Source organism: Typopeltis vanoorti, chromosome 15 (assembly GCF_054136105.1).
Source record: "Typopeltis vanoorti isolate ZY-2024b chromosome 15, IOZ_Tvanoo_1.0, whole genome shotgun sequence".
NCBI classification, from domain to species: Eukaryota; Metazoa; Arthropoda; class Arachnida; order Uropygi; family Thelyphonidae; genus Typopeltis; species Typopeltis vanoorti.
The window spans coordinates 73092921-73105501 of record NC_143563.1 but is presented as its reverse complement, the minus strand read 5'-3'; the positions used below and the strand labels follow the sequence as shown (position 1 = coordinate 73105501).

Sequence of the window (12581 nt, the reverse complement as noted above, 5' to 3'; positions counted from 1 at the left end):
CCTGAAAAGATAGAAATATAATATCTGATAATATTGGAATCTTGACATATAACCGATTAATTTGAAGGAATATTGTTGATTGGAAGTTAGTAATGGTGTAACTTTTTCATGTAGTACTATCATAATTATCCTGTACAACCCTGAGGGTATATATATCAGGAACTTAATGATGATGATGTCCTTCCTATCCTGTTTATTCTCTCTGAATGCATTGTATCCAGAATATTCTGTTCTTATAAGAATGTCCTCCTCTCCTAAGCAGGTCTCACTAATGTCTCTTATATGTAAAGAAATGTTTAGTTGTTGTTGATTATTCATAATAGTGCTTCACTATGTAAACATCTTGAAGCACTATTCTTCCGTGGGATTATTGGTTACGGAAGCTTATGTGGTAAAATGTATAGGCCTGCCCCAAAGCGTAACATATGACGACGACATAAACACCACCAAGAGAGAAAAAAATAATTTATTGAACTTACTAATATTTTGCTGGTTTTCTACCCAGCATCTTCAGAGCACAAATTATAAGTGTGACAAGCACACAGCCACTAAACTGAATCATTAGAAAAAATTCAAATCGCAACTGAAACAGAACTAATGTCCTAACATAGTGCCCTCTGTGTGCCAGATAACCATAAAGTTAATTTGGAGAAGTTAGGCTATCTAGTCTCAGAATGTCTGTCTTGCAGATCTTTGGCAAATTAATGCAACCATACTTGTTGAGGTTGGAGGGAGTGCGTCATAGCAGATGCTGATTCTAAAAATAGTCTTAGGCCTATAGCAACTTCTGTTTAATACTGATGATGTGTCCTCCAATTAATCCTATGTGAAGATCCAGAGCATGGTTTGTTCATCTTTACTTGCCATATAGATGATTACAAATGTAATATTTGTGTTCTTCAAGGCAAATGTTAACTGTTCTACCAGTCTATCTAAATTAGGCCAAACTGTAGGCAAAAAAAGAACTTCATTTGTTAAAGGATGTGCAAGGGGATATTGATCTTTAGTGAATGAATGACAGTAGCTAGCATGAAAATCATATTTGTAGAAAACTTTAGCTATATTTGCTGATGTGCCCTTAATATATGCAATGGAAATTAACTTTTTACTGTGATCCTGTGTATTGTTTGCATGAGGGATCGGTGGAAGCATTCAGTATTTTTATCTATTTTATACATCTGTAGCCATTAGCTGAACAAGAGTTGAAGGTCCCTGAGCTTAATTTCGAGAGCTCAATTTCAAGGGCTGTGTCATTTGAACAAATAGCCATGGCTCAGTGAGTAAGTGTTTTGAGGATGTTAACTGCTGGGATTGGATGGTGGTGTGATTGTTTATGTAAATACTTTCTGGGAGGTGTGGGTTTTCTGTAAATGGAAAAGAATAGTGAACCACTAGGAAGTTGTCAGTAGTGTATCTGGAAAGGAAAAATAATTGCTACTTTTTTTTTTGTGTGTGTGTGTGTAGTTTATTTTATTCAACATAGCTACTATCAAACCATTGGTCTTTCTGCATTATGTTGATTAATTTGCTATTTGGCCTCAAGTGCCCAGACACATTGGATACATTTTTAGTGCATCTCAACACCCAGCATCTTAAAATAAACTTCTTGATGGGAAAAAGAAAGTAACAATAGTCTCCCTTTTCTGGTCACTCATCCAGTTCATAAAGGGAACTATGTTAGGACATTAACTCTGTTTCAATTACAGTTTGAATTGTTTCTAATGATTTATTTTACTGCCTGTGTGCATGTTCCAGTTAAAATTTGTGCTCTAAAGATTCTGGGTAGAAAACCAACAAAATATTACTTCTTATGATATACTTCATCACATTTATCATGATAGAAAATGGATGAATCTAATGAACTAGGAGATAATGCCAAATTGCTACATTTAGGTATCTTTAAAAAGAAAGTAACAATAGTCTCCCTTTTCTGGTCACTCATCCAGTTCATAAAGGGAACTATGTTAGGACATTAACTCTGTTTCAATTACAGTTTGAATTGTTTCTAATGATTTATTTTACTGCCTGTGTGCATGTTCCAGTTAAAATTTGTGCTCTAAAGATTCTGGGTAGAAAACCAACAAAATATTACTTCTTATGATATACTTCATCACATTTATCATGATAGAAAATGGATGAATCTAATGAACTAGGAGATAATGCCAAATTGCTACATTTAGGTATCTTTAAATATACTTCCTTGGTTGGACAAGTGGATAGCAGACCTGCTCGTGAACAGGCTGAGGGTTCAAATCTTGCAATTGGGTGTGGAAGTTTGCCTTGGTGTGGGAGATGAATTTAATTGCCCAGTGTGAGACCACTACCCTATTTATCGGAAACCTTTCGAATGACTTGATAAACTCCTGCATTCGGCCTTTAGAGGGATTTACAAATTATGTAATAAACAAATTTCAAAAAATACAAAAATAATAAAGAAATCCTTATTTTATCCACAGTTTAATGTATTATAGATTTACAACTGCTTGTGGGTGGGAATTAGATTTAAAAAATATTAAAAAAAAAAGCTGTTCAGAGAAAGCTCTGACATCTTATTACATCAAATCTTAATTGCAGCAATAGATGATCCATTCCAAAACTATGGAACATTCTAATTTCTGACTATGTAAAACAGTTTTCATAGGTTTCTAATATAGACTCAACCATTGTTATACATGCTATAACAATGGTTCATAAGTGAACCATTGTTATAGCATGTAGTGATAATCTGTTGCATTTGAATTTCCAGTAGATAAACTTATACGTTGGTAATACATAACTGTCAGATTTTAGGCAAAGACAACGTATACTAGAATATTAATTAAAAACTTTAATTAATATTTCCTATATTTCACAAAAATCCTAAAAAAAATATGACCTGACAACTTGTTACAAACCATATAAAAAATTGGCATCTCTTATCTGCTCCACCAAAGACCAGCCACTTCTCCTAGACTTACCTGGTATATATACCAGGTAGATCTAGGACCAGAGACCTTGCAGTTGCAAACTATCCTACTATGGCCAAACAGGCAGGACAGCTAATATCAGGATATCTGAACATAAGGACTATATCTGGTTCCACCCAGCTACTCAGGACTTGCTGACCATGCTTTGGACACACACCACAAAATATGCTGGAAGAAAGCTACTTTACTACACCACAGCAAATATTAAATATGAAAGATTATTCCTGGAATCAGCCTCAGCTCTGAAAAACTCCCCAAACTTCAATAAATTTGGATGCATGAGACTGCCCCAAATTTGGGAAGTTTGCATTCTAAGAACATCAGCCCAACAGCCAAGACAATCCAATTTAGCCCACTAGAGTGCTAAATAAATCAGATATCGATATCCTGATATCACCTTTAGAATCTAGGACTGACGTCAGTTGTTTTCTTCAGCCATATTTGCTTAGTGCTTGCATGCACATATCATTATTTTGTGATCTCTGAAGATGGAAATGTAACATTACCGAAATATAGGAAGTATTAATTAAAGTTTTTAATTAATATTCTAGTATATGTTGTCTTTCCCTAAAATCTGACAGTTATTTGAATTTCTCATTCTTAGTTTTAATGCTCTTAAAAAGAAAAAATTCTTGAAGCAAATTTTTTGAATCATGAGGTTGTTTTATGAACTGCAGTCTGAGCTCATCATAATTTTCTGCATATGTATTTTTTACATGTAGCATCACAGGAAACCAGAGGTGGATCAAGCAGGTGTCAGACTTGGCAGCCACCAGGGGCCCCGAGTTATGTGGAAGAATTAAGAGAGATCTATAAGAATGATATAGATATGCTAAATTTAGTTTCATCCTTTATCCAAGTGTGAGCAAACTCACACTTTAGATACTTTCACATAAAGATACTTTCAGGCGCAAACGTTGTTTGCTTACACTTGGATAAAAGAATAAACTAAATTTATTATACTCTAACCAAGTGAAAAATAAACTTTCAAGATATAGATATGCATTTTGATGATGAATTTGAACAGTTTCTACTATTTTTAAAAGAAGATAAAGATAAATTCAATGCTGCTACACAAGTATACCAGGCTGTAAGAGAAATGTCAACTTTTCCAAATGTAGAAATTTTCTTAAGCACAAAATCAAGTCCTCATGGTTTTGCCAACCACATTCTTACACTACTTCTATGGATGATCCCTTGTTCTCTCTTGCCTCCTCCCCATCAAGTATGGAAATATTTATTTTGCATCAGTCCTATAAAACTCTAACTTTCATTTCTATCATATTGCTTGTTTTCTGCCTACCAGGTGAATTTGGTAACCTATATACCTTAAATCTAACTTCATAAGGAGCATTCCACAGACTGCTTCATATGCAACCCAGATGACAGGCTCCTTTGAAACCCATTCCACAGGCTGCTACTTAAGAAACCTAGGTGACTATTGCACTATAGTTCATATATGGCTGTATCAACAGCTTACAAAGAGGGATAATAACATCTATATTTCTACTTCTCAGTGTATTCTTCAGCATCAAATGATCCTTGGAATTGTTTTGCCCCTTTTGTATGTCCTCAAATTTCACCTTCCTGTACTACATCATCATCATTCTCAAATCCTTATCTTCATCATCTTTTTAACAGTCCAGTTTTTTCTATATATTACACATCTTAGTGTTTGAACTGGTAACCATTATCCTCTCTCTAGTCCTGCAAAATGTCTACATCACCTTTATTAACTGTTGTCCTGCTCAGTTTGACATCATAAGCAAATAACTGGTTGTCTCCCCCCCCCCTCCCATAATTCCCAGTATTATTAATGCATCAGTTGAATAGCAGCAGTTCCATAGCCTGTGACCCATCATTGGTCATCACTGGTCTTTGATTCATTTCTGCAATATGATACTCTGATTTCTGTCCATTAACTATCTTATTCACATTGCTGACTTTATTTCGTCCATCCCCCTTTTCTTCACTTATGTAATAGGATTCCATGTGGTATGTGGTCAAATGCCCTTGCATTAGACAGGATCTTGCACATAATGTAGTCATCCCTGTTATCTAATTTTAATTCAACTATCACTTTATTGTAGAAAGTGAGTAAATTACTGTCAGGAACTCTCCCTTTTCTTGTCCTCCCATTTCTGAATGCTGTCTTTTAAACAACTTTTCCACTGTTGTAACTGCCTTAACTGAGATACTGTTTGACAGGAACCCTATTACTTATGTAATACACAAGTGAAGCAAGGGGATGGATGAAATAAAGTAGTTGAACAGAAATCAAAGAGTGGCATATTGCAGAAATGAAACAGACTAGTGATGACCAATGGTGGATCACAGGCTATGGAACTGCTGCTGTTCAGTTGATACATTAATGATACTGAGAATTATAAGAGGGGTGAACTGTCTTACCACAGTAAATTCTTACTGTGGTAAGTACTCATATTATAACATAAATAATTTGCCAGTCTAACTGAATGTCTCCAAAGATGCTGCTTTGAGATTCAGCAAACAAAATATTAGTAACTCAGTAAATTATTTATTATGTTCTGTGTTGTTTGTAATAAAGCATTAGGAACTAATCATTATCAAAAACTCCATATATTGTACTTGATATGCATTGGTTTACGTGAATTGCAATATCCTTTGGGCTCACATGTACCATTGCATTTTTTAATGTGACTTACATTCAGAAACTGCATTCAGCATTCTTTGATCCTGCATTCTCATGCTCACTTATCTGAAGTGTGCCTACAAACACACACATGCTCACCTACTCTCTCTCCCTTTGTTCACTTAAAAATATTTAAGTGAACAAAGCCTTACCTTGGAGAACCAATTTAATTTTTTATTTTATTGCGCTAATTTTTTTCTAATCGCTTACTAGACAAAAGATTTTTCTTTGTTCTCGAAGAAATTAATTCACGATAATTATTTGAAATATTCTTTTAAAAAAAGAAAAGAAAACCGGCTGCTGACGTTCCAGTTTATATTATTTTTATTTTTGTACAAAACCTTCGAAATCGAATAATACTTCACAGATTTCCTTTAGACCACGCTTGAGCAACTTTGCTTTATAGAGAATAACATGAAATTCTTTAATATATATTACAAAGTTTTGTAATAAAAATTTCTGTTACAATGAAGTTTGACATAATCAACAATATTATTACTACCTTATTTCTGTTTCTCGTGTGGGAGAAAAACGGTAAAATGTCACTCCTATAATTATATGAGATGTTATAATGGCAAAAATAGTAAGAAAAATGTCATTTGCACTTTCTCTTCAAAACACAAAGAAAGAACATTGTAAATTCAGCCAGTGGAAAAGAAAATACTACATATTTTTCTTCTGTTATCTGATTTTTTTTTCTTGTTGTACAAAGAAGAAATCACTGCTTATAACATAGAGTCTGCATGAGGGAAAAAATCTGGAAATTGGTTACATTATAACGAATAGAGAAATCATGTCAGAAAAATTATTCACGTAAGATTCTAATCTCAGCAGACATAACATTTTCTTCTAGATTACATATCTAAAGTAACTGAACCTTTGCTACTATTTTACACTAAAATGAATGGGTATGTTCCCCAAGTGATTTACGTTTGTAACAGCTGTCTTGCAAACGATTTATGAAATAAATTATCTGAAATATCTGCAGATTGATTAGGTCTATACCCCCCCCCCAAAAAAAAAGAAGATTATGAAACGCATATGCACCTTTTCTTTGAAAATAATTCAAATCCTCTTTTTCAAGATAATTGTATGATTTAATTTCTAATTTTTGATAATAAAAGTGAAACTGATCATTATAAATTAAGCAATTATTTTGGCATAAATAATGTATAAGCATGTAAACGAAATGTCAGTATTTCTGTTAGGATATAGGTAATCAACACTCGAAAAGGAAACAAGACATTCTTGACATATTCTGCACTACAGCCTGAGTCACTTTAGTGCGACTTTAGTGTTCTCCCCTTTCTTCTCAATAGCACTGAGAGTAATAAGCCTTCAACTTTTCCTCCAGCTAAGAGGATATTACCAAGTATTTATAAGACGTAGATTATTTCAGAAATGGCTTCCAGCAGCAGAAGTAATATTTAGATTTTTTTAAAGAAAAACAAACAAAAATAATACTACTGAACTTTCTTTTGTGTGGTATGCATATAAACAATTTTGCATGGTGAAAATATAGCATATTATTTCTAAAATTTCACATAATTTCAGCAGACAGTACAGCTGGTTTTAGATTGCAAATAAATAGAACAGAATTAGAAGCTTCACGGTACAATCTGATTGCCGTATATCTTTTGTCAAAATGGTAAAATGAAGTAATTGATTTTGAATGATGTCTAGAAAAGCTTTCAAATCTGTATAGAAATTTAGAGTAGTTACGCAATTGAGTTCCAGGAGAGGATAAGGAGATGGGGGGGGGGGAGCATTAGAAAATCTTCAAAATAAGCAAAAAATTTTGAATCATTCCGTATATGATATTTTTCACATTATATTTTCAACATATCTACGAGGATATTCACTAGATATTATCGCAATATGCATAATACAAATAAATAAATAGAAGGCGAAGAATCACTACTGAAATATCATTGGATATACATTTTTGATACCAGAATGTGTAAATGCAATGTAGCATTTTAACATTTTTTTTTTTTTATTTTGTCTTTATGAATAACAAAAAATCGTTTCTAAAACTGAAATGTGATGATCCATATAATGCTATTTGGTTAGAAACGAAAGCAAAAGGGCATATTTATTTCAATAAATATTATTTAAAAATATAAATATTTGACATAATATTTTCAAAGCAAACATTTGAAAATTCTGAAATTCGAAAAAAAATTATTCAATTATTATAAGTAAGGCGAAAGAACAATCAGTGCAACTCTTCCGGTGCGCTGATTTGTAGAATTACCAAGTATTTATAAGACGTAGATTATTTCAGAAATAGCTTCCAGTAGCAGCAGTAGTAATATTTAGATTTTTTAAAGAAAAACAAACAAAAATAATACTACTGAACTTTCTTTTGTGTGGTATGCATATAAACAATTTTGCATGGTGAATATTTTGAAAATCTTCAAAATAAGCAAAAAATTTGAATCATTCCGTATATATTTTTCACATATTTTCAACATATCTACGAGGATATGCATTAGATAGTATTGTAATATGCATAATGCAAATAAATAAATAAAAGACGAAGGCAAAGAATCACTGCTAAAATATCATTAGATATAAATTTTTGATACCAAAAAGACACAATCGGAAACCGAGTAATGCAATTTAGCATTTTAACATTTTTTTTTTGTCTTTATGAATAACAAAAAATCAGTTTCTAAAACTGAAATGTGATGATACATATAATGCTATTTGGCTAGAAACGAAAGCAAAAGGACATATTTATTTCAATAAATATTATTTAAAAATATAAATATTTGACATAATATTTTCAAAGCAAACATTTGAAAATTCTGAAATTCGAAAAAAAATTATTCAATTATTATACTTAAAGTGAAAGAACAATCAGTGCAACTCTTCCGGTGCACTGATTTGTAGAATAAAATACACCAAATTTACTATCACTAAATAGATTCATTGTAAAAGCTGATCAGTGGTCATTTCAGGATTGATTTTTTTTTTTGCATATGTGAAATTCGTTTCAATTTTTGGGAAGAGACACAATAAATCATTTTAGAGGCAAGAAAGGTCAAATAACTTAGGACAGTAAATGAAATTCTAAGCAACACAATAGACGTAAAGATAGGGGGAGGGGACATAAAGGTCATTCAGCAACAGTTAATCCACTAATGCTATAGAATAGCCATAACGAGATTAACGGCGGAGGAAGGTAATGGCATGATAAAAGGTAGAATGCCGACGAAATTTTGATCCATGAAAAAAGCTAGGGAGAGCTGACTATATCATCCACACCAGCCGGTTGGGAGGTTAAGATCACCGAAAGATCCTCATCCATTCTACAAGTACTCTGGAGTATATAATATACCTTGCTCATGTGGTATTAGTTATGTAGGTCAGACCTCTAGAAGCTTTGAAACGAGAAAGAAAGAACACATAGGATATGTCAGAAACAACAGACAAGACATTTCAGGCCTTTCTTGCCACTTTGCCTCTACTAACCATCACATTGAGTGGGATAAGAGCCTTATGCCCTATATAGAAGATAACTACCATTCAAGAACCTTCAAGGAAGCAGCTACAGTCGCCCGTAAAACTGAAAACCTAAACAAGAATCAAGGTCTAACCTTACCAGAAATTTGGAAAGCTTTAATCAGATCATTAAAGAAATGAACTTTCATGACAATTACATCATGAGCCATAATGATAAATCACGTTCCCGAGACACGTTCAATACTAATTTTTTGGATGAATTAGAACCATCAGTTATAACCTAGTCTGTTACCTTCATATAGCTTACTAGTTTGTATTCCCTGAAGGTGCCGATAGAAAAATTGGCGAAACATGTAGGATGATAAAATAAAGCTACTTGACGAAAATTATATAAAAAAAGTGTAATAGTCTAAGTAGCCTTAGTTTCCCCGATTTTGCACTTCCATTCTCTCACCGAACAAACTTTTCTTGGTACACTTAATTTCAGATCCATTCAAGTGCAATCTGTTACTTATATCATTTTGTCCATCTGTCACTCTATAAATTTAACATTATCCATCTTATGAGATTCTTTTACTAGACAATTTTCTACATTTTTCAACACTTCACATGTTAGACTATGATTATTCTTCTGGAAGTGGCAGAGACACCTTTAATATTGAGTTTGAAACTTTGTATGCAAATATTCAAAATGTCCATTAAGAAGATGTTAAATATGTCAGAAATATTTAAAAGTATTAAGATAGCATATTTTTAACTTACACTTGCATTCAAGGTCACTTATAATTTATTCATGTGCATAATGAATTTTGGTATGTATGCTGGTTAGAGCAGTTTACACATTTTCATGTTTTTTTTTTTTTTTTTTTTTTTTTTATGTTGGGCCCATACACAGGAGGTTGATTGGTCAACCTATAGTGCATTAGTACTGTGTATGGGTGGTGGGTTGGGAAAGGAGGAATTTGTTTACATTTGATTTGAATGATTTTAAATTGCATTCGTTGGGAAACACAGCAGGTGGGAGACTGTTCCACAGTGCAGCAGTTGTAGGGATGAAGAAAGAGGAAAAGAATTTTGTTCTGTTTGTTTTTAGGTGTACTGTGAAGGGATGTTGTTCAGCAGCTGCACCTGTTCCAATGAGCTTAGTACTGAGCGGGGGAATTATTGATGTTATTTCGGATGAGCATTTCCCATGGAAATATTTGTAGAATATACTTGCTGCAGAGATCAAACGTCTGTGTGAAAGTGGGGGGGGGGAGGTAAGGGATGGATCTTTGATAAGTCTGATTGCCCTCCTCTGTATTGAGTCGAGCATTTTGAGAGAGCTTTTAGGCGCCCCATCCCATATGTGGGAGCAGTATTTATTAATTTGATGTAAAATGTTCATTTGATTATTCTAGAGTGTTCTGTAATATTTTTCTTGGTTACTCAGATATTCACAGTAGCCAAAATATTAATTTCTTGTTAGTTGACAGGACTGTCACAGTTGCATAAGTATGTAGCATGAAATCTTGGTCTTTAAATATATGCTATCATTGATGTCCTGTTGTTATGTTGATTGTATTTTAATGTTTTCATTTTCTGTATAGCTGGTATTCAAGAATATAGAACTGCTGTTATTAAAAATACAGTGTTTCCCAGATGGCAGTTTTATTGTGAGGTAAGCTTTTGCATTAAGATTTTTTTTTTTTTTAACTGTATGATAGAGAAAATAGTAACAATTACAGTATAAGTAATGAATGAGTAAGCAGGGCACGACCGTCAAACTTTAATGGCCATTTTTGTCACCTATAAACTTGGTAGTAAAATGACAGCTTTAATTCCTTTCTGTTTTCCATTTCGTCTCATCTACCTCATGTTGACTACTGTACCCATGAGATTTTATAAAAACTTTGCTATTTACATCAGAAGCATAACAAAACTGGTTGGGTATAATAGTTGCATTATTATGTTCAACAGTCTTTATAATTAATGAAATATGGTAGTTATGATTAACTGACCTAATTAGTAATGAATATATTATAAGACTTTTCATTCTGAAGTATTATTTTTACAGATTGTGCTTGCTTTTGAGTCATGTATTATGACTGAAGAATCACTTAAGAGTCAGACAACTAGAAGGAATGTCTTATAACACAGCATTCTGTAACTTTTTTGAGTGGGAAACTCCCAACATACTTTTTGGGGAACCCTAACTGTATAAAGAGAAAAACCAAGTTTGGGTACTTAACATTATTAAAAATTGTAATAATAGTTTATTACTTATCAACAAGGTAGATAAACTATATCAGACAACTTAATGGTAGACAATACATAGAAATAATAATAATAATACCTAGAAGCTAAGATATTGGAATATTCATGTGTATATTTTTCTAATCAGGTACCAGTCTCATTTTATGAGTGGTTTTGTATATCAAAGCGCACTCTCTATCAAACTGTTATTCTCATTCACAAGACGATGCCACACTGAACGGTACATTTATTATTTTGCATTTTAGAACCAACTCTAAACAAATGTGCAGAACTCCAACACGAGGATATCTCGAGGTTCTATGAGTTTGTTTTAATTAGGTTTCTTCAGCTAGCAAACACTGCTATAAGGAATAAGGAGAACTGTGACTAGGCTTCAGACCTTTCCAAGTCTCACCTACCTGTGGTGTACAACATTAATCTAAGTGTTCAGCGAATGAGAAGGTACTACCAATTTGGACTTAAATTACAACAGAGTGTTGCTGTCTGGGCATGATCCAGTTATATGAATCCCTCACATTAGGAAAAACAGTGAGGGTTAACTTGGCAACTGGCAAAAGGTGAGTTACTGGAACCACAAAATGATGCATTTGAAAGTAGATACAATCAGTGTAAGAAGAATCAATGGAAAAGAGGTAGGACTAGCAAAATGAATTGGAGAAATGATGGCAGTTTGTATTAATAAGATTAAAACAGACGAGTTATATCTGAATTATAACTATAACATGTTATGTTTAGGCAATAGTAATCAGCAAAAGATTAGCTACGGTATGTCATTTTAAATGTTTGCAGGTTGTGCACTCTGTGTGTGTGTGTGGCTAGTGGATGACATAATAGTTTCCACTTTCACACCAGTTATAATCCAGACTGAATGAAAACTTTGTGTGCTCTTTTTTTGTTTCTGATGTTCTTGTTCTGCAAAGTAAGACTAAAAAATGGAGGGAGAATGTTATTCATGTCAAATATAAGGCTGTATTTAATAAGCCGAAAGGCTATTTTACCAACGAATATGTTAATAGAAAGGGGGATAGTAAATCCCTTTATGTTTTTATAGCCGGGTATGAAACTCGGATCGAAATCCATAGAGTTTCATGCCGAAAAAACTATCAGCGAGCCCAAGTGTAAATGATCACTTGGATAGTACAACACCAGGGCAACTCCATGCAAAGGTGGAGCAACCTCCGTCACTAACTTTAATATTCTCTCATAATGTAAAACCC

General features: G+C 33.2%; 1 protein-coding gene across 1 annotated transcript in view; it reads left to right on the top strand.

Moving 5' to 3' along the window:
• The window catches only part of LOC150098881 (extended synaptotagmin-2-like), a 253180-nt gene that overhangs the window by 114400 nt on the left and 126199 nt on the right, over positions 1 to 12581 (top strand). The window contains exon 10 of the mRNA XM_090404585.1: positions 10698 to 10768. Within this exon, the coding sequence (XP_090260711.1) occupies positions 10698 to 10768 (71 nt within the window). The remainder of the gene's footprint in view (positions 1 to 10697; positions 10769 to 12581) is intronic.